The following is a 27,263-nucleotide window of genomic DNA, read 5'->3' on the forward strand; positions in this document are numbered from 1 at the left end:
CTTTTTCTTTATTTTTATATAATACTTTTCTTGACCACAAGACTGGTATTCATTTTTAAATGCCAGCTCATTCCTTGCTCATCTTTCCCTCCTATCCAGTGTACAGTGCAATCCCTAAACAGACATACTTATAATTGAAATCTGTTTTTCCCCCTTCTATGAATATGCTATTTTGTCACACCTTTCCTGGGCTAGTCAGCCCTCCTGAGCTGGTTTGCTGACTACTGTCCTTGAGCATCAGGTATGTTGCCACCAGCTGGCATTAACAAAAGGATTCCTCTCCTCTGAACTGACATTGAAGTTATTTATTTAGTTTTTGTTGATTTTTATATATAGAAAGTCTTTTTAGGGGAGTTGGGCAGTAGCGCAGCGGGTTAAGCGCACGTGGAACAAAGCGCAAAGACTGGTGTAAGGATTCTGGTTCAAGCGCCTGGCTCCCCACCTGCAGGGGGATCACTTCACAGGCGGTGAAGCAGGTCTGTAGTTGTCTATCTTTTTCTCCCCCTCTCTGTCATCCCCTCCTCTCTCCATTTCTGTCTGTCCTACCCAACAACGATCACATCAATAACAACAACAGTAATAACTACAACAACGATAAAACAATAAGGGCAACAAAAGGAAATAAATAAATAAATAAATAAATATTTTAAAAGAGGAGGGTTCCTTAAATACTATACCTAAATAAGATAACGTGGCAGAATTTACACAGGAGGCACTTCAGCTACTTCTTCTTCTTCTAGCGTTTCACTTCACCCCCGGGATTGATCACCTCATAACAGATGTGTCCACCCAGTCCCCTCCCATTTAGCCCTGGAGCCTAGGGTTGAGCGAAAGTGAGAACTCCTATACCCACTCTCAACGAGGTTTACTGTGTGAACTCAATAACGCAATCTGTGGACCTGGAAATCAGGCAAGGCTTTAATGTTCTCTACCTGACAAACTCTAGTTTGTATACAAACACATTATAAATGTGTACATGTACAATGTGCCTGTCTGTACACATATGTAGTCCCTCACTGAACACATATCATATATGTAAACCTTATGTACATATAAATTTATATGTCAATCGATATAAAATTTTATGAGTTATTATTTACACATTATTACAAAATAAAAATTCTAAAACTGTATAAATAAGTTTATATATAAAAAGTATTTTTGAATTGGCAACAGGGTTATTGCTGGGGCTCTGCATCTGCATGACGAAGCCACTACTCCTGGTGGCCATTTTTCCCCCTTTTTTTTCTTTATCTGATAGGGAAGGAAGAGACAGAAAGGGAGACAGACAGAAAGACACCTGCAGTACTTGGGTAAACAGACATACTTATAATTGAAATCTGGGGCTTGGTGCCAGCACTATGAATCCACTGCTCCTGGAGGCCATTTTTCCCATTTTGTTACTACTATTGTTATTGTTGTTATAGCTGCTGTTGTCGTATAGGACAGAGAGAAATGGAGAGAGGGGGAGAGAAAGACAGATACCTACAGACCTGCTTCACCGCTTGCAAAGCAACCCCCCTGCTGGTGGGGAGCCAGGGGCTCGAACCGAGATCCTTGCTCTGGTCCTTGCACTTTGCATTCCTGGGATGAATCCCACTTGGTCGTGATGAACAATCTTTTTGTTATGTTGCTGTATCCGGTTGGCCAAGATCTTGTTTAATATTTTGGCATCTGTGTTCATCAGAGATATTGGTTTGTAGTTTTCCTTTTTTGTTCTGTCCCTATCAGCTTTTGGTATCAGGGTGATGTTGGCTTCATAGAAGGTGGAAGGGAGTATTCCTGTTTCTTCAATCTTATGGAAAAGCTTAAGAAGTATGGGTACTAACTGTTTCCTGAAAGTTTTGTAGAATTCGTTTGTGAAGCCATCTGGTCCAGGACTTATGTTGTTGGGGAGGTCCTTAATAACGGTTTCAATTTCTTTGTCTGTGATTGGTGCATTCAGATTTTGTAGTTCTTCTTGGTTCAATTTTGGAAGGGCATATGCTTCTAGGAATTTTTCCATTTCTTCCAGATTCTCTAGCTTGGTGGCATATAGTTCTTTATAGAAGTTTCGCTGGATTCTCTGGATTTCTGTGGTGTCAGTTGTGATATCTCCTCCATCGTTTACAATTCTATTAATTTGAGTCTTCTCTCTTTTTTGTTTGGTGAGTCCCCAGGGACTGGTTATGGGGGGGGGAGGGGGAGGAGGTGTGCTTAATAATTTAAAAGAAAGAAAAAATTTCCCCCTTTTTTCTACTCTTTTTTAACCCAAATTAAGTTATAGTCACCTCCTTGTTGTCACTGCTAGGACCCCTTATTGACTGGCCTACTAAAGGCAGAAAATCCTACCATTTCCAGAAGATGTGGTCAGAGCTCAAACCACTAGCAGCTTCTCAGTCCGCCATCTTCTGGGAACCCCCTCTCTTTCACTTTTTATCTGCCATAATGAAACAGTATATTTTAATACCATCTTATGGCCACAGTGGTTTGGACAAATGATGTTTTTCTCCCAGTGAGGAGTCTCTGACACCACCTTACCCAGAAGCTATGGCCTTTAGCTCAGAATTCCAGCCAGGATACTATGGAAACAAAAGGATCAGGCTTTTTTTTTTTTTTGCCTCCAGGGTTATTGATGGGGCTCAGTGCCTGTACCACGATTCCACTGCTCCTGGAGGCCATTTTTTCCCTTTTGTTGCCCTGGTTGTTTTATTGTTGTAGTTATTATTATCACTGTTATTGATGTCATTGTTGTTGGATAGGACAGAGAGAAATGGAGAGAGGAGGGGAAGACAGGGGGAGAGAAAGACAGACACCTGCAGACCTGCTTCACCGCCTGTGAAGTGACTCCCCTGCAGGTGGGGAGCTGGGGGCTCGAGGATCAGGCTTTTCTTTATGATGTTTTTGTGTTCCTAGTAATGGGATTTCTTATCTTCTATCCAGAGTGGACTATTTCAATATCTATTTTCAATTTATAAATTCATGAATGTGTATTTTAATAATTATCTACACAAGTATTTCTCTTCTGTGTACCTGCTTGTCATTATTTGTACTTGTTGAATATTCTTTAGAAGGTAATGAAATGGTGAAAAGTAATTTTTATACAGGAGGTAGTAAAAAGACAAATGACTCGGGGGGGGGGCAGGTGGTGGGGCACGTGGTTAAATGCACACATTACTGTGTGCAAGGACCTAAGTTTAAGCTTTCACTCCCTACCTGCTGGGTGGGGTGCAGGGATGCTTCACAAGGTGTGAAGCAGGTCTGCAGGTGTCTGTCTTTCTCTTTCCTCTATCTTTCCATCCATCTCTGTGAACATGTAACACCTACACTTTACCAGGTACACAACTGCCAGGTCCCTCAAAATGTCAAAACTTCAAATTTATGTTACAGGATCCACCACTAATTTCACAAGTATTTGTTCAGTGAAAACTCTTACTCTCTCTCTGAAAAGATTTATGCATATATATATTGCCCTGCTATTCACAGTGGAGACAATCAAAGGACCCAGCAATAGATGATTGAATCAGAACACTGGGCAGTCCATCAAAATAGCTCACCAGGATAGCGTGCCTGCTTTGTCATGTGTGCAACCCAGATTGGAGCTTGACCCAGCCTCCTCTTCCCTCCCCCCAGACATACACTGGAAGAAGCTTTGGTGTTGTGGTATCATTCCCCTCTTCCTCAGTCTCTGAATGTGGGTCCAGAGCGGTAAGCCTAGCAACTACAGAAAAGAAGGTGTATTTTATATACACAATGGAATACTTACTCAGCTACATTAAAAGGTGAAGTCTTGCTTTTCACTTCAACATGGATGGGTCTGGAAGGGGTCATGCTATGGAAAATATGCCAGAGGAGAAAAACATCCTGGAAGATCTCACTTAACATGTGGGATATAAACAGAAAACAGGCAGAGTCAAACAAAACAAATACTTAATTTCTGGCCTCATAACTGAGACCATTACAGAAGGAGAGGGGAGGGAGGGTGTGAGGGCTGAAGGAACAGTAGTGGAGGGATACTGTTCCTCTGGTGATGGACAGAATGTATTAACACATATTTTGAGGTGTGAAATTTTTTCTTTAAAGTATATGCTCTTAGGGGCCAGGTGGTGGCACACCTGGTTGAGCACACATGTTACAATGTGCAAGGACCAGGGTTCAAAATACCTGCAGGGGGATAGCTTTGCAAGTGTTGAAACAATGCTGCAGGTGTTTCTCTGTCTCTCTCTTCTCTATCATCCCCATGCCTCTTGATTTCTGGTTGTCTCTATCCAACAAATAAATAAAGATAAAAAAGTATATGCTCTTATAAACCAGCAGTGCTTTAAAAAATATTTTATTTACTGGGTAGAAGCAGAGAAACTGAGTGGGGAGTGGGGAGACGAGAGAGATACCTGTAGCCCTGCATCTCCACTTGCAAGACTTCTCCCACAGGTGGGGACCAAGAGCTTGAACCTGGGTCCTTGTGCATTATGATGTGTGCTCAACCAGGTGCACCACCACCTGGTCCCAACCAGCAGTGCTTTAATTAAAAATATACAACCAATTATAGTCAGTCTAATAACTGTAACCAGAGTGCTCTGAATAGGGTACAGTGGATCTCAAAGGAAAGAACAAATGAACTTAAAATCAGTTGGTTTCAGCGAGAGATAAGGGTGGAGAGAATGAGGGATGAAGGAGGGTTGCACCCTGACATAGAGAGAAAGGGTTTTCCTAACAGGTAAGGTAAGCATACTGCTTCCTCTGGTATAAACAACAGCTTACATGTAAATGATAAAGAACAATGACAGGCAAGCATATAGATGTACATTTGACAGTTTACTATAAAACTGAGTAACAACAACTGTCTTCCTCAAAGTCTGTTTTTCCTGAGTGTCTTCTGGAAGGCGGCCTTGACCTCCTTGTTCCTCAGGCTGTAGATGAGGGGGTTCAGCATGGGAATGACTGTGGTGTAGAACACAGAGGCCATATTCTCCTGGGCCAGGGAGCTGGCCGTGGAGGGTTTCAGATACATGAAGGCAGTGGATCCATAGAACATCCCCACTGCAGCAAGATGGGAGCTGCAGGTGCTGAAGGCTTTGGCTCTGCCCTCAGTGGAGCTGATGCGGAGGATGCTGGAGAGGATGAAGCCATAGGACACAAGGACTGTTATGCCTGTGACTATGATGTTGAATCCAGCCAATAGGAATACTGTCATCTGGATGTCATAGGTGCTAGAGCAGGAGAGCTTCATGAGGGGGAGAATGTCACAGAAGTAGTGACTGATGAGGGGCTCACAGTAGGACAGCCTTAGCATGAGTCCAGTCTCTGTTGTTGCACCAATGAAGCCCATGGCGTAGACTCCGGCCACCAGCAGAGAGCACACCTGAGGGGACATGATGATGTTGTAGAGCAGAGGGCTGCAGATGGCCACGTAGCGATCATAGGCCATCACCGTCAGCATGTAGCACTCGGCGATGACAAACACTAGGAAGAAGTAGAGCTGGGACATGCACCCCTCATAGGAGATGATGTTCTTTTCTGCCACAAAGTTCACTAGCATTTTTGGGGTGATGACTGAGGAGTAGCAGAAATCCACCAGTGACAGGTTGCTAAGGAAGTAGTACATGGGGGTGTGAAGCTGAGCACTGAGCCAGATGAGGGTGAACATGCCCAGGTTGCCCAGTACGGTGACCAGGTAGATGCCCAGGAAGAGGAGTAGGAGGGGGAGCTGGAGCTCTGGCCGGTGTGTCAGCCCCCCGAGAATGAACACCGTCACGGAAGTGTAGTTTTCTGCAGCCATTTTTTCTGTGCGTGGAGCCTGTGGGGCGGGGAATAGTAGTGAGAGCCTGTAGAGTGTGGTGATGGTGGTGTGAGCTGCCCACTGCACTGCTCCACGCACCTCCTTTACCCGTTGCCTCCTCCAGGAGGGAGAGCAAAGCTGCTGTCAGTTCATGAAGAAAGAGAGAAGAAAAAGGGGAAATGGTATTACTTTCATGTTTTTTGATTTCCCCAGTGCAGTGGCTCTCAGTTACCAATAGGTCCACAACATCAGCTACAACTACAGGTGTTAGGGATATGTGATCTCTGTGATCTAGGTCTCAACTTGACCTCTCGGATCAGGCCTCCAGGGTTGGTGGGGTGGTGGGCTGCAGTCTGGGGTCACTATTCTCTCTGGGTGAGGCTGATGCAGCTGACATCTGAGGCCCTCTCCCTATAGTCACATGGAGTTTATATTTTGTAGCTGGTATATTTTACTGCAGAAATAAGATTTTTAAAAATTTTATTTATTTATGAGAAATATAGGAGAGAGAGAGAGAGAGAAAGAGAAAGAAACAGATATCACTTTGGTACATGTGCTGCCGAGGATTGAACTCAGGACCTCATGCCTGAGAGTCCACTGCTTTATCCACTGCGCTACCTCCTGGACCACGAGATTTTTTTTTTTTTTTTTTTTTTTAGCACTTATGCACCTCTTACATAGTCACTGATGGTGAGTTTATGGGTATGTATTTTAAGTCAGTGCAGCTCAATCTCATGAACTCTTCTTAAATTTTTTGGGTATGAAGAATGAAAGGTTATCTATAGAGCAGCATTTATTCCCATTTATATTGAGAGAACTGAAGCACCCTTGCCAAGTGACTGTGTGGTCCACCGTGTCATCTGAGTGCCTCCTCTGCCTCACTCAGTGGCTTCCAGTCTGCACACATGCATGGCAGCAGTGTGGCGGCCGAGCTTGCTTTACACTAGGCATCTTAGTTTGTACAGAGCATTTGAAAAACGAGGCATGCATGCCATGTCCTCACTATGTAGGAACATGAAGCTCTACAAGTTACCCTGTATCATAGAGCTAGTAATAGTACAAGTGGGCCTAAAACCTTGGCCTTCTGGCCACCAGTCTGAGTCGTTTCCATTAATCTAGGCTTTTCTCTAGCTCATCTTTGTGGAGCACTTCAGCAATTTTCCGTAGACATATCTCAGTAAATTTTAGGGTAGAGGTAACATTTCATTGCAAATTTCAGGTGCATTAAAAATCACATAGCACATCTGCATTTTGTGGAAAAGTTGAAATATAACAACAACAACAACAACAAAACCCTTCCATCTTTTGGGAGAATAATGATTGTAGTGGCTGTCTCTCGATTTTTCTATTCATGTGTTTACATGTGTAGAAGTACTAATAGATTAATATTTTGTCACTTACAATACACTTTATTTATTTTTGCCACCAGGGTTACCACTGGGGCTTGGGGCCTGCATGACGAATCCACTGCTCCTGGTGGGCATTTTTACCATCCCCCCTTTTTTTCCTCCAGGGTTATTGCTGGGCTCAGTGCCTGCACCATGAATCCACCGCTCCTGGAGGCCATCCCCCCCCCTCTTTTGTTGCCCTTGCTGTTGTAGCCTCGTTGTGGTTATTATTATTGCCATTGTTGATGTTGTTCGTTGTTGGACAGGACAGAGAAATGGAGAGAGGAGGGGAAGACAGAGAGGGGGAGAGAAAGATAGACACCTGCAGACCTGCTTCACCGCCTGTGAAGCGACTCCCCTGCAGGTGGGGAGCCGGGGGCTCGAATTTTTTCCCCTTTTTATTTGACAGGAGAGAGAGAAATTGAGAGGGGAGAGGGTATAGGCAGGGAGACAGAGATACCTGGAGACTTGCTTTACTGTTCCTGAAACATCTCCCCTGTAGGTAAGGAGTGGGGACTGGAACCCAAATCCATATGCATGGAAAAGTGTATGCTCAGCCAGACAAGCTACTGCCCAGCCCCTGTACACTGTCATTTGATTTCATTATGCTATCTACCCACTTCCTTCTCTTCTCTTCCCCTTCCCCTTCCCCTTCCCCTTCCCCTTCCCCTTCCCCTTCCCCTTCCCCTTCCCCTTCCCCTTCCCCTTCCCCTTCCCTTCCCTTCCCTTCCCTTCCCCTTCCCTTTCTTTCTTTCTTTCTTTCTTTCTTTCTTTCTTTCTTTCTTTCTTTCTTCCTTCCTTCCTTCCTTCCTTCCTTTCTTTCTTTCTTTCTTTCTTTCTTTCTTTCTTTCTTTCTTTCTTTTTCTCTTTCTCTCTTTCTTTGTCTGTCTCTCTTTCTCTCTCTCTCTTTCTTTCTTTCTTTCTTTCTTTCTTTCTTTCTTTCTTTCTTTCTTTCTTTCTTTCTTTCTTTCTTTCCCCAGAGCACTGATCAGCTCTGGATTATGGTGATACAAGGAATTGAACCTGGGATTTTGGAGCCTCAGGCATGAGAGTCTCTTTGCATAACCAATTGCTGTCTACCCTCCATTTGATTCCTGTAATAACTATAGTTCTACTTTTTTTTTTTTTAGATGTGAGAATCTTAAATTTTTAGGATGTTATTTGGAGACAAACACTGTATTGTATCACTGTAAAATAATATGTGTGATACTATTGATGGTATCCATGTTACTAATACTATTTTTTTTAAAGATTTGTTATTTATTTATGAGAAAGACAGGAAGAGAGAGAAAGAACCAGACATCACTCTGGCACATGTTCTGCCAGAGATCGAACTCGGGACCTCATGCTTGAGAATCCAAAGCCCCATCACTGCGCCACCTCCCAGACCACCATGTTACTGATATTATCAGAAGTGTTTAACTTCACAACAAATAGTGAGTTACTTTTTTAAAAATATCATTTTCAGTAATTAAAAAGGAGAAAATGGGGCCAGGTGGTGGCGCACCAGGTTAAGCACACATCGTGCAAAGTGCAGTGATCCTGGTTTGAGCCCCCGGCTCCCTACCTGCAGGGGTGTTGCTTTGTAGGTGGTGAAGCAGGGCTGCAGGTGTCTGTCTTTCTCTCCCCCTCTCTGTCTTCCCCTCCTCTCTTGGTTTTTCTCTGTCCTGTTCAAGGGCAGCAGCAACAACAACAATGATAGCAACAAATACAATGGAAAACAATGGCCTCCAGGAGCAGTGGATTTGTAGTGCAGGCACCGAGCCCCAGTGATAACACTGGAGACCAAAACAAACAAACAAACAAACAAACAAACAGGGAGCTAGGCAGTGGTGCAATCAAACCAGATAAGCACACATAGTGCTATGTGGGGAGACTCACGCAAGGACCCTGGTTCAAGCTCCAGCTCCCCACTTGCAGTGTGTGTGGTGTGGGGGTGCTTCACAAGCAGTGAAGCAGGTTTGCAGGTGCCTCTCTGCCTTTCTCCCTCTCTAGCTCCTCCTTCCTTCTCAGCTTCTCTCTGTCCTATCAAATAAAATGAAAAAAATTTTAAAAAGAAGGAAACTATGGCTGTCAGGAGCTGAGGATTCATAGTGCTGACACAGCCCCAGTGATAATTTTGGTGACAAAAAAAAAAAGAGAGAGAAGAAAGCAATTAAAATCTTAGTTTCTTAATTCTCCCCTTATGTCAATAAGAAACTTTAAAAACAAGAAAAACCCAAGAAGTCTATCTTGAATTTGCCACTGCAGGAAATAAAATTGCTTTACAAAAAGGAAGTAGAGAGAACCCATTTACTCAGTAGAGTACTGAGGGGAAAATTCTAGGCAGCACTGCTTTGCATTTTACTGCCACCATCATATGCAAGTGTGACCCATATAGTTGTTCTCAGTTACTACAAACTCCCTTCCCTTCCCTTCCCCTCCCCCTTCTTTTTCTTAATTTCTTTCTTTTTTTTTTTTTTTGCACCAGTGTTATTGCTGGTACCTGCACAGTTATCCTGCACTCCTGGTGGCTATTTTTTTTTTTTTTCATTTTTTCCTGGTAGAGACAGATAGGAGAGGGAGAGAGAGTGACACCTGAAGCACTGCTCCAGTGTTTGTGAAGCTGTCCCCTCCAGCGAGGCACTGAGGCTTTGTACCCAGTCTCTTGCATAGCATGTGTGCACTTTACTAGTTGTTCCTCCACCTGGCTCCTCACCTGTCATTCTCCTAGTCCACTAGAGGCTCTGGGTGGCTGCCATTGAGCTCCTAATACAGAGAAGACACACTTGGGGAAGGTAGACACTGTAAAAGTTTTCACATGAAAACTTTAAATCTCAAGTACCTGTGCTGAAGAAAAACTCAGAAGCCTCCTGGATATTTTAGGGTTGCCTTGGTTTGAAGTCAGGAAACGAGAGAACCATGTCGATTTTTATCTAGTCCTAAGTGTATCCAGAGGGCCCAACACAGTTGTGACAAATGGGTCACTGAGACCAGGAGACTTGGGGTCTGTATTTATAGCAGAGGCTCTCCTGAGATGCTGTCACTCCAGAGACTGGGGACCTCACTGAAGGAGCAATTAGAGTCTGAGTGTACTGTCTGAGTGCATCAGGTGTTGCCTTCCAGATGTGTTGATGTACCTTTTACTGTGGGCATTTTCTTGTGGCTTGGGAAACTTAGAGGCTAATGAGAATACTTTTTTTTAATTAATTTAATAAAGATCGACAAGACCATAGGATAAGAGGGGTACAATTCCACACAATTCCCGCCACCAGAGTTCCGCATCCTAGCCCCTCCATTGGAAGCTTTCCTATGGGAGTATGGACACAGGATCATCATGGGGTGGAGTGTTTGTGTCTGTGAACATCTTACAGCACTGCATTTTTATTTAACTTACACTTTGGGAGAGCTAGAGTTTTGCTTCTTTGCTTTAGGTGCCATCTTTGTAAAAAGCAAGGGGGGGGGTTGTTTGTATTTATATATATATATTTTATTTTTTATTTGTTATTGGATAGAGACAGAGAGAAATTGAGAGAGAAGGGGGATATAGAGAGGAAGAGAGACGCCTGCAGACATGCTTCACTGCCTGTGAAGCGACTCCCCTGCAGGTGGGGAGCTGGGGCTTGAACCAGGATCCTTACCGGTTGTATTTATACTTTTATCCACATCAACTGGGTAATACACTGACTTCATGACAAGGTTTGATAGAGGTACATCTCAATCCATAGCCTGCAAATCTTATACTTACAAATCAAAAAAGGATCCTAATAAAGATTTAAATATTTCATATTCATGTGAGTGTTGCAACTGGGAGAAGTAATAGCAGGTCCCATGAACCCATTTGTGTTCTTTTTGTATATTTACTGTGTTGCAGTTTTACCACATGTGTAAATTTGTCTACCTACCACCACAGTTCAGATAAAAACATTTACATTTCTAATTAGAATAATTAATATGTTGTCCTCCAAAGGTGACCAGTTAATCCTTTAGTATTTGTATTCTCACTAGTTTGAGTATTTTCTGTGTGTTTCAGTTCATTGCAATTACTATCTTTTTGTTCAACATTTTTTTTTTTTTTTTTTTTTTGCCTCCAGGGTTATTGCTGGGGCTTGGTGCCTGCACTACAAATCCACTGCTCCTGGAGGCTGTTTTTTCCCTTTTGTTGCCCTTGTTGTTTGTCATTGTTGTTACTGCTGTTGTTGTTGGATAGGATGGAGAAATAGAGGGAGGAGGGGAAGACGGGGAAAGAAAGATAGACACCTGCAGACTTGCTTCACCACCTGTGACATGGCCACCCTCCCCCTGCACCTGGGGATCTGGGGGCTCGAACTGGGATCCTTAAGCTGGTCCTTGTGCTTAGTGTCATGTGCAGTTAACATGCTGCACCACCACCCAGAACCCCTGTTCAACATTTTCTTTTCCTTCTGTGGAATTCTATTCAGTTTGCTTCTTGAGTCTTAGTGTTGCTATTCTCTAGTAATAACTATTTCACATAATATTTTTTTCTTTTTCCCTCCACTCTGGAGCCCGGTGCCAGCATTATGAATCCACTGCTCTGGAGGCCAATTTTTCCATTTCTTTTATTGGATAGGACAGAGAGAAGTTGAGAGAGGAGGAGAAGACAGGGGGAAAGAAAGACACCTGCAGACCTGCTTCACTATTCATGAAGTGACCCCATTGCACGTGGGGAGCCAGGGGGCTCAAACCAGGATCCTTACATCAGTCCTTGCACTTCATACTAATAAAAAATAATTCTTAGCTCATCTTACATGTTTCATTCTTCAGGCATCAGTCATTTCTTCAAGAAATAGATGTTCTTTTAGGAGCTGGGAGTGTGGGGATATAGAACTTTGATGGGTGGTGTGGTGTGGAACTATATACTATAATCTTACTATCTTGTAGCCTGCTATTAAAAATAAATACTAACTTAGGAATACATATCTATCTATCTATCTATTCCTGTCTATCTATCTATCTATATCTATCTATCTATCTATCTACATATCTATCTATCTATCTATCTATCTATCTATCTATCTATCTATCTGTCTATCTATCTATCTATCTGAAATGGGTATCTTTTAATGTTGAAATGTTACCTAAAGTTTAAAAATTAGAAGCTAGAGGGCCAGGGAGATAGCAGAGAAATTTGTGTACCAGAACTCCGTGGCCAAGACCTCTGAAGCCTCAGATTCAATCCCAGGCACCACGACAAGTCAGAATTGAGCATTATTCTGGTGTCTCTCTATTTCTCTCTCTGTATCTCTCATTTAAATAAAATATAACAATTAAAAAAAGCAAGTTAGAGTCATTGCCTCTAGGTTAGCTATTGCTCATTGGTATTTTAAAAAAAACTAAGAAACTTAGGACTGTATGAATCTCAAAGGATATCTTTAATAACTTGACTGGGATATGTTTTGATACTAATTCTTTGCAAATTTTCTTTTTTCTCTTTGGGAAGCAGATCATTACTCTAACATTGTGATGTCTGATATTATTTTCTGGGCCACTTTTGACAATGTTCATAAGAGTGGTGTTTCTTTTCAATATATCCTTTTTTATATTTTTGAAACTTAAATATATATATTTTTTAAGTGGCAGGAAAAGTTCTTTGAAGTAAGGTTTTATTGTTTGCTCTGTCTCTTGCTTTAGTTTCCTTTGAGGGCACTCTTACTAGATTTTCTTTGCCTTGTATCTACATAATTTCTTTCATATTAATACTCTTTATTTTCTTATTTTCACTATTTTTTCCATTTATCCTAAGATAATATCTATTGTATAAGTGTTTTTTTTCTCTGATGGTACATCTAATTCATTCTTAATTCCTTAATTATTTTTAAATTTATTCCTAATAATTTTCCAATTAAAATTCTGTTGCCTACTTGCAGAAATGTCAACTTTGAATCAATCCCTGGGGTCTTCTTGGCCTCTGAGTCCCTAAGAGAATCTGTGATAGTTAATTCTTCTTCTCCATTATTGACTTATATGTACTGGGATTAACATCAGACTTTGGGATTCATTAGAATCACTCTAGGACATAGTGAGACTCTAAGAGCATCACAACTATGGACCATTTGTTATGTTTTCTCTGAGTAGAGTCAAACTAAATCAGCACAGCAGACTTTGTTTAGTGAAGTAATCTGGGTCTCTAGAACAGAACTAGAAGTCCAGCTGCTCAATTAACATTTGTTGAATGAATTAGTAAATGCTGTTCTCTTACTCAAAGACTCTTAACAAGTTACTCCACATCTAGCAAAATACACTAGTTATAGAATTCTGTACTCTTCCTTAAGTGTGTTCCTGATATTCTTTTCTAGATGAATCACTTTTCAAGGTTGTTGTGCATATCCATAACCCATTTACAAAAAAAAAAAGTTGAGTTTTAAGTCTACTGTGTGAATATACAGTAATTTATTTTTCCTTTCTCCTGCTGACATTAAGTTGAACCATTCCACAATAAGGGAAATATTTTGGTGTTATAATCAAGCTGCAGTGATCATTTGCTTGTGAGTTATCTTGTGAACATAAACATTATTTTTGTGTATGTTTAGGAGTTTAATTGCTAGGCTATGGTATATATATATGTGTGTTTTACCTTATTATTTCCACAAATATGAATAATTTACAGTTCCTTTCACATTAAGAAACATTTTGTTTGTTCCATATTCTTTGTAAGATTTGGTATTGTCAGCCTTTCATTTACTTAAAAAAATTTTTATTAGTGATTTATTATTGATCTATGAAATTATGAGGTAACATGGGTATAATTCCACACAATTCTCACCGCCAAAATTTTGTTTCGCTATTCCCTTCACTGGAAACTACAGTTTTCCCAAGGTTACAGATAGAGGTTGACGATTATTTCTATAGCTACCTATCTCTAGTTATATATATTTGGCAATGTTTTTCTGTGGTCCTGCATCTATTCCTTTCTTTTTATAAAATTTAATTTATTTATAAAATAAAAAATAGAAAATATTGACAAAACCATAGAATAAAGGGGTGAAATTCCACACATTTCCCACCACCAGAGTTCCATATTCCATCCTCTCCACTGGAAGCTTTCCTATTCTTTTTAATTAATTAATTTTTTTACCTTCTTCCAGGGTTATTGCTGGGGCTTGGTGCCTGCACTACAAATCCACTGCTCCTGGAGGCCATTTTTTCCCTTCTGTTGCCCTTGTTGTTTATTGTTGTTGTTATTGCTGTCATTGTTGTTGAATAGGACAGAGAGAAATCGAGAGAGGTGGAGAAGTCAGGGGGAGAAAAAGACACCTGCAGACCTGCTTCACTGCTTGTGAAGTGACCCCCCTGCAGGTGGGGAGTCTTGGGTTCATACTGGGGTCCTTAAGCCAGTCCTTGCACTTCGTGCTATGTGCACTTAACCGCTGTGCTACTGCCCGACCCCTCAGTAAAATAATTTCATAGAAATAAATAAAATATTTCTTCTGAATGTGTGGATCTACTTCATAAGCCTTATACCTGGGCAAGGGTTGCAATTAGAGTGTCTTTTACTCCCTGGAGTTCTGACTGAAGTTCTATTTTTAAGATTTGAAGATTCTTCATGAACTCTGTTATAAGTTCCTCTCTTGTGTTTTAATTCCATAGTAACATGCTCTTTAAATTCTTGCTTAAATTGTTGAAGAGTCCTCATGTCTCTGAGAGTCTCTCTAAATCTGTAATTTCTTGGATCTCCTCTGTTTCATTTCTGTCTGGCTGATATGGTATAGTTGGCTGTTTGGTTCTATTTCTCTGCTTGCACATTTTTTGTGCTGGTTATTGATGGCCAGTAGGTGGTGCTATTGTGATCTCTAGGTTCCTCTTGTGTCCATGATCTCTGGCGGGTGGGATGGGTTGGGGGGGAGTGCTTGCTTTGGGCTGTCTTGTGGTCACAAATGCCCTGTTTTATGTTGGTCTTTGCCTTAAATTCAGAAAGCTAAAGCCCCCTTGAGTCAAAGACTGAGAGATTTTAAGCCCCTGTCTCTTTTCTTCCAGCACTAGAAACAATGTTACTTGCTTGCTGCTCTTAAAGTGAAATTGCCAAAATGGCGCAGCTCAGCACATTATCATGTGCAGAACTTTCAGCTGTAGATTATGACCTCAGTTGGGTCTCTTGCATTTATTTGTTGATTTGGGAGCAGAGGCGATTTTGTCCTAGTTATTCCATGGCCACGCCTCCCGGAACGCCTTTCATTTTATTATTGTTTTATATGCCACTACTGTTAGCAGTGGGCCTCGATGCTTGTACAATGACTCAATTGCTCCTACTAACCAGTTTTCCTTTCTTTTCCTTATAGAAACAGAGAGAAACAGAAACACTTGGAGCAGTGCTCCATTACGTGCTTTCCCTCTGCAGGCGGGGGCTGGGAGCTTGAACCAAAGTCCTTGTGCATGATAATGTGTGTATTCTACCAGGAATATTCTTGCCTGCATCTGTCAATCTTGTAAACTTTAACTATTCTTGGGCTGAGAGAGACAGTGTAATGGCTATGCAATAAGACTTGCATGCCTGAAGCACCAGAGGTCCCAGATTCAGTCTCCATTGTCACCATAAGCCAGAGCTGAGCAGTGCTGTGGTTAAAATAAACAAAACTTAACTATTCTTGTTCCTTTAAAAATATTGTACTCTTTAACTCTGCTTGCTTCTTAGCTTTCCCCCCTTTACCTTTTGTTTTAGCAGTTTAAACATATGCCTAGGTGTAGTGAATTTTGTTTTAGTATTGACCATAATTTCATGCACTATTGGTTCTGTAGGCTCATATATCTCAACTAATTAGGGTAAATTTCATTGAGCATCTTTTAAAATACTCTTCTTTTCTATGTTCTCTTTCATTTTACCTCTTGAAGCTCTGACTATACATATGTTGGATTATTTACCATTGTCCCAAAGGTTTTGTTAGCTGTGTTCTTTTTTATTGTTTTTCCATCATCATTTTAGTATGGAAATTACTACTGGTAGGTCTCGTTTCTATTGATTTAAATAATTAATTTTTATTTATAATTGCTACCAGGGTTATTGCTGGGTCTGGTGCTTACTGACAAATGCACTGCTTTTAGTGGTCATTTTCCTCCTTTATTTTATTTGATAGGACAGAGAGAAATTGAAGGGGTAAGGGAAGATAGAGAAGAAGAGAGGAAGAGAGATTTGCCTACAGTACTGCTTCACCACTCATAAATCTTCCTACCCCCACTATAGGTAGCAACTGGGGGCTTGAATCCATGTGCTTGTGCATGGTAACATTTGCACTCTACTGGGTATGCCATTGCCTGCCCCTAGTCCGTCTGTCCATTCTTTCTTTTTTTCCTTCCTTCCTCCCTCCCTCCCTCCCTCCCTCCCTCCCTCCCTCCCCCTTCCTCTCTCTCTCTCTTTCTTTCTTTCTTTCTTTCTTTCTTTTTTATTTTTGTATGAGGGAGACCATAGCCCTGTTGAGCTCTAATTTATGGTAGTGCTAGGGTATGAACCTGGGTCCTCATTCAAGTCCTGTGCTTTCATGTGTTATCTACTCTTCTCTCACTGATATTTCCCATCCCAGATCATGGGATAAGAAGCATACAATTCTTTTTTTTAGTATTATTTTTTTATTGGGGAATTAATGTTTTACATTCAACAGTAAGTACAATAGTTTGTACATGCATAACATTCCCCAGATTCCCATGTAACAATACAACCCCGACTAGGTCCTCTGAATCCTTCTTGGATCTGTATTCTCTCAGAAGTGTACAATTCTATACAACTCCCACTACTAGAGTTTCATATTCCATTCCCTCCATTGGAAGCTTGACTATTCTTTAAATTTTGGGAGTATGGATCAAAAAAAAATATATATATTTTTTTCCTCCTCCAGGGTTATTGCTGGGCTCGGTGCCTGCACCATGAATCCACCGCTCCTGGAGGCCATTTTTTCCCCCTTTTGTTGCCCTTGTTGTAACTTCATTGTGGTTATTATTATTACCCTTGTTGACGCAATTCATTGTTGGATAGGACAGAGAGAAATGGAGAGAGGAGGGGAAGACAGAGAAGGGGAGAGAAAGATAGACATCTGCAGACCTGCTTCACCGCCTGTGAAGCGACTCCCCTGCAGGTGGGGAGCCGGGGGCTCAAACCAGGATCCTTACGCCGGTCCCTGCGCTTTGCGCCACATGCGCTTAACCCACTGCGCCACCGCCCGACCCCCAAAAATATATTTTTTAATTTCTTTATTGGGGGATTAATGGTTTACAGTTGACAGTAAAATACAATAGTTTGTACATGCATAACATTTCCCAGTTTTCCACATAACCATTCAGTCACCACTAGGTCCTCCTCTGCCATCATGTTCTAAGACTTGAACCCTGCCTCCCACCCCAGAGTTTTTTTTTTTTTTTACAATACATCAACTCCAGTTAAATTCTGCTTAGTGTTTTCCCTTCTGACCTTGTTTTTCAACTTCTTTCTGTAACTGAGATCATCCTATATTTCCTCCACGGTTATCGTTGGGGCTTGGTGCCTGCACTATGGCAGGTGGGGAATTGGGGGCTTGAACCAGGATTGTTACATGGGTCCTTGTGAGGATCCTTGCGCTTTGTACTATGTGTGCTTAATCCAGTGCACCACTGCCAAGTCCCCTGGACCAAAGATCTATATGGAGAGGAGAAAGTGGGATGCCTGACTTCTATAATTGCTACTCTGCTGGACATGAGCATTGACAGGTCAAACCATACCCCCAGCTTGTTTCTATCTTTCCCTAGTGGGTAGGGCTCTGGGGAGGTGGGGTTCCAGAACATACTGGTGAGATCATCTGGACAGGGAAGTCAGGTTGATGTCGTGGTAGCATCTGCAACTTGGTAACTGAAAAGCATTATGGTATAAAGCAGAACAAATTCTTTAATAATCAGCAACCTAAAGGCAAGAATATAGCAGATGAGGTTTGGGGCCTTTATGTTGGAAGAAGCTAGAAAGTCTGTTTTTGGTATATTCTAGAGGACCCATAACTTTACTAATTTTTGCCTAAGCCCAATAACTAACATGTAGGTGGGATAAAAGTATTGCCTGGGAAGAGTTTCAGAGTTGGGAATAGGAATAGAAAGCTGGATCAGGGCAGAGAGTAGCTCCCAAATATGGGAAAAGTGTGTAAATACTATTAACTGTAAATCCCATGGATCTGACCTAGGACCCATAACGGTTTATAGTTAGCACAGGAGCCTGTGTAACCTCTGCATCCCTATTGGTCTGAACTCAAATTCCATGGTCATAGCCAGCAACATTCTAGGCTGCACTCATTTCAGCACTCGTCTCCCTTGAGTGGCAGAGTATGTTGGCCCAGCCTCCCTTCAGAGAGTGGAGTGGTTTCTACCATTGTTCTACATTGAGGGCAAGGTCCTGTTATGGCCCACAAGAGGGTTTATGATGTTGTTCCTGATGGAGATGACCAGTGATGGTGGATATAGGGGTCTGTTAGGGGTCTGTGTGGGAATTTCAGGATTCCCTGACTAGGGCCTCTGATAATGAGGTGGCCTGGTAGTGACCAAGAGAACCATCATTAGAGTGTGCTGGTCGCTTGCCCTTATCCAGCTTTTGTAGTCCTTACTTTTTTCTGACAAGAAGGCTTAGAGTGATTGAGTGAAGTGAAATAGGAAGTAGGTGAGGAGAGTATCTAGGCCTTTTAAAAAAAAGATTTTATTTATTTATGAGAAAGATAGGAGGAGAGAGAAAGAACCAGACATCACTCTGGCACATGTGCTGTGGGGATTGAACTTGGTACCTCATGCTTTTGAGTCCAAAGATTTACCACTGTGCCACCTCCCAGACCACGATTATCTAGGTCTTAGTAGTAAATATTTAATTTATGGTGTCTTTTTTACATCTTTCTACTTGCTTGCTGCACTTATTAAGTCACTGTAGACTATTGCACACTTTTATTTTAAGGTCTATATTTTCCCCTAACTCATGTAGACATGTGAACATGTACCCTGTCTCATGGGCCCTGGTGTATATCTAGGTTCTGTAACTTTGTTAAGGTTCTTAATAACTGTTTTGATTTCTTTGGCTGTGATAGGTACATTTAGGTTTTGTAGTTCTTCTGGTTCAGTTTTGGAATGGTATAGATTTTTAGGAATTTTCCATTTCTTCCAGGTTCTCTTTGGTGGCATATAGTTGTTCATAGAAGTTTCACATATTTTGGATTTCTGTGATGTCTTTTGTGATATTTCCCAAGTCTGGCTAAGGGTTTGTCAATTTTATTTTTTCGAAGAACCAGTATTTAGTTTCATTGATCTTTTGTGTGGTTCTCTTATTTCCAATGTTATTCATTTCTGCTCTGATTTTAGTTATTTCAGTCCTTCTGGTTGCTTGTCTGATACTTTTTTTTAAGCCATGCCTCATCTGCTGTTAAGTCAACCCAATGAAGTTTTATTCTAATAGCTTTTTTTGGTGTTGAATTTTCTTTTGGAAATTTTTGTTTGTTTGTATTTGTTATTTATACTACTTTGTTGCAATTTGCTTTCTATTATCAGTTTCATCTTTTACAAAAATTCAAATACATATAGTAGTCATTTAAAAACTTGGCCTATTCCAACATCTAGGTCACAAAGGTCTTTTATATATAAAATATTTATTAATATATTTTTCTTCATGATACTGATATTGGGTCTAACTTAAAGCTTTTTTTATCTTATGGTGCTGAACATTGTGAATATGTTGTAGATAGATTATATTCTTCTCTGCAGAGGACTGACTTTTGTTCTAAGATGAAGTCAGTTTTCTCATGAAGCTCCTTCATCCTGCTGAGACCTGGAGTTGGTCTTTGTTATGATGGGTCTGTTTCATGTTTGCCCTTTGATCATCTAGTCCTCCCTCCTAGCTATGGCTTTCAGGATTCTGTGTGAATGCCTGGCTTTCCCCAAAGTGTCTTCACTTTCACTGGGTTAGAAACCCAACATCTGTTTAGTACTGTGCGTTCTCTGAATCTGTGCTGACTTCCTAGCCCCAACAGGATTTGTGTCTTTGATACCTCAGTTATAAATGCTGTGTGTGTAAGGTAAAGGGGCGGGAAAGATCACTAACTCACTGGGAGGGTGCCTGTCTTGCCATATACCCAACCCAAGTTTGAGTCTGGCCATCCCCACACTGGAGGAAGTTTCCTTCTCTACTGCCGATCTCTTCCTATCCAAAAAATCAGTGACCAAAAATATCAGCCCTAACAAACCCTAATAAAATAAGAGAGCTTCATGCAGGTGCCTGAGAGTTTTTTTTTCTTTTGGTTCTTCTTCTCTGCCCCATGCCGCACACATTCCATCTGTCTTATCCTTGAGCACTAACCTTACTGTATTCCACAAGTAGTGACTGTTGACTTTTGCTTAGGTTCCATGACACTAGACTTGGTTTGGAAAATTCCCTTAGGGAAAAAGTTAGGGTTAATGAGGTGGTCATGCCATTTTCTGGCTTTCACCCAAGAATTTCATCCGTATACTTTTTTGCTTCATAAGTAATTGCTTTACACCCACCCCCAATATTTATTTATATTTATTTACTTATTTTATTTTGCCACCAGGGTTAACACTGGGACTTGGTGTCTGCTTGACAAATCCCCTGTCCTGGCAGCCATTTTTCCTTCTCACCCTGCCCCACCCCTCTTTTGTTTTTGTTAGATAGGACAGAGAAATTGAGCAGGAAGAGGGAGATAGATGGGGAGAGACAAAGAGACACTTGCAGGCCCACTTCACAGCTCATGAAGCTCAGCCCCTACAGGTAGGGAGTGGGGGCTTGAACCTGGTTCCATATGGTGTGTACTTAACTGAGTGCACCATCATCCAGCCTCCTTTTTTTTTTTTTTTATAATATTAAAGTTGCTTAAGGTTGATAACCAACTTTTAATTACTTACATTTTTGCATACCAGGTAAGCTGAAGTTCATTTGTACTGAGGGCCAGAAGATTTTGGAGACCTGGAGACTTGAATTAGGTCTACAACATGGGGTAAGTGGTGTTACCTCTTTGGATCTCCTTAGTGTGTCAGATGAGTGTAAGTATTCATTGTTTGGATTTATAAATCACTAGGATTGCAATCACTTGGAGAAAATTAAAATAGTATGAATACTATTGCATTCATACCCACAGAGATCCTGATTCAGAAGATTTGATTTTCCTTTTTTTTTTTTTTTTTAGTGGTCAATGAATATTTATTAACAAGTTCATTTTGTGACACGAATTTCTTTCTTTTTAAAATTTATTTATTGGGGAATTAATGTTTTACATTCAACAGTAAATACAATAGTTTGTACATGCATAACATTCATGAATTTCTTTCTAATAAACACTCTAGGTAACTCAAACCTGTGGTGCTCATGTTTGGGAAACACTGAATTTGATCATTTCTGGGGTCATTTTTTTTTATAATTTTTAAAAATATTTTATTTTATTTATTTATTCCCTTTTGTTGCCCTTGTTTTTTATTGTTGTAGTTATTATTATTGTTGTTGTTGTTGTTGGATAGGACAGAGAGAAATGGAGAGAGGAGGGGAAGACAGAGAGGGGGAGAGAAAGACAGACACCTGCAGACCTGCTTCACCGCCTGTGAAGCGACTCCCCTGCAGGTGGGGAGCCGGGGCTCGAACCGGGATCCTTATGCCCGTCCTTGTGCTTTGTGCCACCTGCGCTTAACCCGCTGTGCTACAGCCCGACTCCCTCTGGGGCCACTTCTATGACTAAATTTCTGTTGGAAACTATTTTGTCGTTTCTGTCTAAACTTCTGTGAATGTGTGGGTATTACAAAACAACATGTGGCTTTGTTTAAGGTTAAATAAGTAGAGGTTTATTCATAATAATCACTATGAGTGTGAAGGTGATAGGAAAAGTCTAGCTAAGATAATAGGCAAAATTCCAAAATCTGCAACTAAGCTACCCAAGAGGATCAGTCTGGAGCTACACCAACAGGAGAGTGCCATGATGAAGGTATTCCAATCAAGAGACTGAGCTGCTCCAGGTCCTTGCTTATATAGTCCTTGCAACCATGTTCCCTTCAGAGTGTCATACTAATTCATATGCTAATTGTCCCAAGTTCCTGCTGGGGTCACAACATGTGGACTTGATGTTAGAGAAAGTAAATATCTTAAGAGAATTGGGTAGACAGTTCTTGAAAAGATAGTGGTTTTTGTTAAGTGGAAGACAGAAAAGACAACAAACCATGAAAGAAGAACAATTTTGGATGTGACCCAGTGCTGGGGAGGGAGTCTCTGGGATTTGTTTTGACAGCCTTGATAAACAATAAAGTCAGCTGAGAGACTGAAAGGAAAGTGAGTAGAAGAGTGAGATGGTGAGAGGGAATTCCAGTTGCTTATTTATTTAAAGCAAGGTTGACTTTGGCACAGGGTGAGAAAATAATGGGACTTCTTTTTTTTTTTTTTTTTCCCTCCAGGGTTATTGCTGGGCTCGGTGCCTGCACCATGAATCCACCGCTCCTGGAGGCCATTTTTTCCCCCTTTTGTTGCCCTTGTTGTAGCCTCGTTGTGGTTATTATTATTGCCATTGTTGACGCTATTCATTGTTGGATAGGACAGAGAGAAATGGAGAGAGGAGGGGAAGACAGAGAGGGGGAGAGAAAGACACCTGCAGACCTGCTTCACCGCCTGTGAGGCGACTCCCCTGCAGGTGGGGAGCCGGGGGCTCGAACCAGGATCCTTACGCCGGTCCCTGCGATTTGCGCCACATGCGCTTAACCCACTGCGCCACCGCCCAACCCACTGCACCACTGCCCAACCCACTGCGCCACTGCCCAACCCCCTGTAATGGGACTTCTTTGTTACTACCAGAGAAATCGCTTTTCTTATCTGAACTGGGAATAATGCAAATGATTTCTGAAATGAAATGGAAGATTAATCAATTATTGAATGCCTTACCCTAGTAGTACTTATACCAAGTAGTGCATTATATTGACCTAACCTTATGCAATCATTTATTTTTGTTAGTTCCATTTCAGTGATCAGCAGAGCCCAGGTCCATACTGTGTGGTTTCAGTAGCTCTTATTGGCAGAAAGTTTAGTCTTGAACCAGAGACTTGGAGTCGGATAGAGCTTTGCATGTGGGCTTTGAAACTTCCTTATTCAGTAAGGAGCTTACCTTTATAATGAACATCATTATCATGAAGGATACATAAAAGTATATTTGTCTAGTGCTTTGGATCGTGACAGTTATGTGAAGAAATGATAACTCTATAAATTTCATTGTTATTTTTTTTAGAGTACTGGGTGAATATTAATTTAAATAGAGAATTGTGTCTAAAAGCCAAATAAAGTGTCATGGTATAAACAAACATTTCTTCTTTCTTGGGGAAAGCTATCTCTGAGGAAATGGTCTTGAGAGAGTCTGCATCATAATAATCAGACCAGTGAGATCTGTCATCTGTAATAAAAGTGGCTCATCTCCTCTTATCTGATAGCCAAGAAAAGACACTAGCTCTGTCCTGGAGGATAAAGCCAATTTTGGGTAGTGAGCAATAGAGACCCACGTTCTTTAGTGCACAATAGCTAGAAAGTAAAGGAGACAAGTTCTGATTCAGTGATCCAGTCTAGGAAGAGAGAAATCTGAGCTCAATGCTTCCTTTTCAACACGTGAAAGCCCTCTTTCTTCCCAGAACAATCTGTGTGGGCAGGAGACACTTAAGCATAGCGTTACAGCTCTGCACTAAAGGGAGGTGAGTGCCTGCCTGCTGGCCAGTCCTGCAGTGGTAGCCCTTACAGACACTAACCCTGAGCATCAGACTGCCTACATTTAGGCAACAGCTCAGTGGTTTGCTGACTGGAGCTAATTATTTAATACATTTTCTCATCTGTAATGTGGGAATGATAATGTTCTCATACAGTTTAGAAGGCATTCTCTCAGAGTACAAGTGGGAACATTAAATTATCATAATAAACCCCACAACCACTTGAGCTTAGAGATCTTGGAAAACTGACCAGTCATTGCATCCTCACCTGCATGTCAGGACTCTCCATGGAAAGCCAGGTTTCAGAACTGCAGAGATGAGAGAGAGTGCTGGTGCTCACGTGAGGTGGCTCCAACCAGGGAGATAAGCCTCCGACCTTCCCTCACCAGTTCTAGTAACTGCATGATATAGAAGGAGGCATCGGGAGATATCTTGATACGAACATCTGTTTATTTGAAGATGGGTACAGGATTTTATACTGAGTTAAACAAAGAACATTTTTCACATGTGTCAGAAATTACAGGTTTCTTAAAGGTCAGCTTGCCCCCATGGTAAGGGGTTGGTATGATAAGAATTGATGAGATACATAAAGGTCAAGACAATTAGTTTCCATGATGCAGGCAAGTTAATTATTCAGAGGTATTTGAGAAAAGCATAGGGGTTAAACCAGTAAGGTGAGGTAGAGAAGGAGAAAAACAAAGCTTGATGTAAATCACAGATATCAAAGAGCACAAGGAAATAGAATATGGGGTCTCAGTGCCGGGGTACTGGCAGGGCTTGTGATCAAGTACGTACTCTTATGTGATCAAAGGTGAAGTTATAGTGAAGTGTGAATTTTGAATAAACTTTGAAGCAAGCAGCCACTTAGTTTGCTAGCAGAATGAACTAAGTATGCGAGGCAGTAGCCATTCTGTGAGCTTTAGAGACTAACAAGGAGAAACTGAGTGTAGGAGCTTTTTCCTCTTGGCTCATCTCTATAAGGAGAGAGGGTAATAAGTGGGGTGTCTTTCCAGACCTCCATCCAAGGATGGGAGAGCTCCTCTAAGCTCTACCAAGCTTTCACATAGACCCACAAGAGAGAATGGAATACATCACAAACCTAATTAGAGATCTAAAGCTGCTATCTTATCTTTGGTACCCCTGACTGTAGACACTCTGTTCTCACTCTGCAGGCATTGTTTAGCTTTTGATGTTTTGGAAAATAGCTTACAAACAGTGCAAACTTTCCTCCACACCAAGTTGAGATTCCCTCTACTTCTCTGCACTCTACGCTGTAAAACAGGTATGGGAATTGGGAGCATAATAGTGATATGTCTCTATTTTTTAAGAATTAATTAATCATCAGCAAGCAGTTAATTAATTAATCAACCAACCAATCAGTCAATCAATTATGTTTTTGTTGCCACCAGGGTTGTTGCAGGGGTTGGGTGCCAGCACAAGGAATCCACTGCTCCAGGTGGGCATTTTTTCCTTTTTTTGTTTTGTTTTTTCCTTTATGTTTTCATTTTACAGGGCAAAGAGAAATTGAGAGAGGAGGGGAAAATAGAGAGGGAAAGAAAAGAGAGACACCTGCAGACATGCTTCACTGCTCATGAAGCTTCGCCCCTTCAGGTAGGGAGCAGAGACTCAAATGCAGGTCCTTGCGTATAGTAGTTAGTATGTGTGCTTAACTGTCCCCGTCTTTCTTTTTATGTTCCACAGATTTCTCTTCTCTTCCCCACAGAAACCTCCTCTAATCCTCTTCCTTCCAATTATCCTCTAACCATGAGCACAGTGGCTGCAGCTAACTCCTCCTCTGTGACCGAGTTCATCCTCGCAGGTTTGACAGACCAGCCGGGACTGCAGCTGCCCCTCTTCTTCCTGTTTCTAGGTTTCTACCTGGTCACTGTGGTGGGGAACCTGGGTCTGATCACACTCATTGGATTGAATGCTCGCCTGCACACTCCCATGTACTTCTTCCTCTTCAACCTATCCTTAATTGATTTCAGTTTCTCTACCACCATCACCCCCAAAATGTTGAAGAGTTTTATCTCAAACAAGAACTTCATCCAGCATGCAGGGTGTCTAAGTCAGCTCTTTTTCTTCTGCTTTTTTGTTATCTCTGAGTCCTTTGTCCTGTCGGCCATGGCCTATGACCGCTATGTGGCCATCTGTAAGCCATTGGTGTATACAACTGCCATGTCCCCCCAAGTCTGTCTACTCCTTCTGCTGGGTGCCTATGGGATGGGCTTTTCTGGGGCCTTGGCACATGTAGGAAGTATAGCCAGTCTGACCTTCTGTGCTGGCAACCTTGTGAATCATTTCATGTGCGACATTCTTCCTCTCCTGGAGCTGTCCTGCAACAGCACTTATGTACATGAGCTGGTGGTCTACATAGTTGTGGGCATTGACATCGGGGTGCCTATCATCACCATCTTCATCTCCTATGCTCTGATCCTCTCCAGCATCCTGCGCATCCCTTCCACAGAGGGCAAGTCCAAGGCCTTCAGTACCTGCAGCTCCCACATCATTGTGGTGTGTCTGTTCTTTGGTTCAGGGGCTTTCATGTACCTGAAGCCACCTTCAGTTTTTCCCTTGGCCCAGGGGAAGGTGTCTTCCCTGTTCTATACCATCGTGGTGCCCATGCTAAACCCACTGATCTATAGTCTGAGGAACAAGGATGTGAAAGTGTCCCTGAGGAAAACCTTGGGGAAAATATTTTCTTGAGGAAGTTGCATGTGAAGAAGGAGAGCCAATGCTCTGGTTGCTAGTCTGTGTGTTCAAGGAGGGGATTGAGCTCCTACCCTCCTCTGCAGTATAAGAACTACTTTTCCCTACCAGTCAATGCTCACTGTAGACCTATCTCTTTGTCCCTCAATTCATGTGGACTATTTCAAGGGTGTTTTGTGAAGTGCTTGACTATACAATCCTGAATGGAATTTGGTTTTAGATTGTTTTATTAGAGAAATGTGATTCACAGCACTTCTGTTATGTATGTACAGTTTTACCTTTCCCTTTGTTATCTATCAGCACCCCACCGGCCTGGGTCCCCACTGCTACTTCGACTCCTCTCTTGAATGGACTTCAGAAGCCATTTAGATGGACTTTGTAAAACTTTTTCAGTGCTCGCTTAGGCAGCACATATACTAAAATTGGAACGATGCAGAGAAGATTAGCATGGACCCTGAGCAAGGATGATACGAAAATTCGTGAAACATTCCATAAAGAAAAATTAAAAAAAAACAACAAAACAACTTTTGCAAAGGTCACTTTCTTCTTTAACAGCTACCAGAGCTTAGAACTTAATGTTATTCATACATGTTGATTGTTGATGGTGCATTTCTGAATATTATTTTATAATTCCCTGTTGACCTCCATGCTAAAAACAGTAGAAAATGGTAATAGTATCTGTACAGACCAAAGCCACACAAAAATTGGTGCCATAACTGGGACTGGAACCAGAATTATGGCCCTGGAGTTCC

General features: G+C 41.5%; 2 protein-coding genes, 1 non-coding gene and 1 pseudogene across 3 annotated transcripts; 2 read left to right on the forward strand and 2 right to left on the reverse strand.

The window, feature by feature from the left end:
* Window positions 1–4,828: 4,828 nt before the first annotated feature.
* On the reverse strand, window positions 4,829–5,758 carry LOC103111412 (olfactory receptor 8A1). Its single transcript, XM_007520691.1, has one exon. The coding sequence runs from the start codon at window positions 5,756–5,758 to the stop codon at window positions 4,829–4,831; it is 930 nt and encodes a 309-aa protein (XP_007520753.1).
* Window positions 5,759–10,790: 5,032 nt separating this feature from the next.
* Window positions 10,791–10,888, reverse strand: LOC132535180 (small nucleolar RNA U13; annotated as a pseudogene).
* A 14,678-nt stretch (window positions 10,889–25,566) lies between these two features.
* LOC103111382 (olfactory receptor 8B12) lies at window positions 25,567–26,508 on the forward strand. Its single transcript, XM_007520661.1, has one exon. It carries the CDS (start codon window positions 25,567–25,569, stop codon window positions 26,506–26,508), a length of 942 nt encoding a protein of 313 aa, XP_007520723.1.
* Window positions 26,509–26,903: 395 nt separating this feature from the next.
* LOC132535024 (U6 spliceosomal RNA) lies at window positions 26,904–27,010 on the forward strand. The gene has a single exon (XR_009546812.1). It is a non-coding gene; the product is annotated as a U6 spliceosomal RNA (small nuclear RNA).
* Window positions 27,011–27,263: the final 253 nt, after the last annotated feature.

Source organism: Erinaceus europaeus, chromosome 20 (genome assembly GCF_950295315.1).
Source record: "Erinaceus europaeus chromosome 20, mEriEur2.1, whole genome shotgun sequence".
Taxonomy (NCBI): domain Eukaryota; kingdom Metazoa; phylum Chordata; class Mammalia; order Eulipotyphla; family Erinaceidae; genus Erinaceus; species Erinaceus europaeus.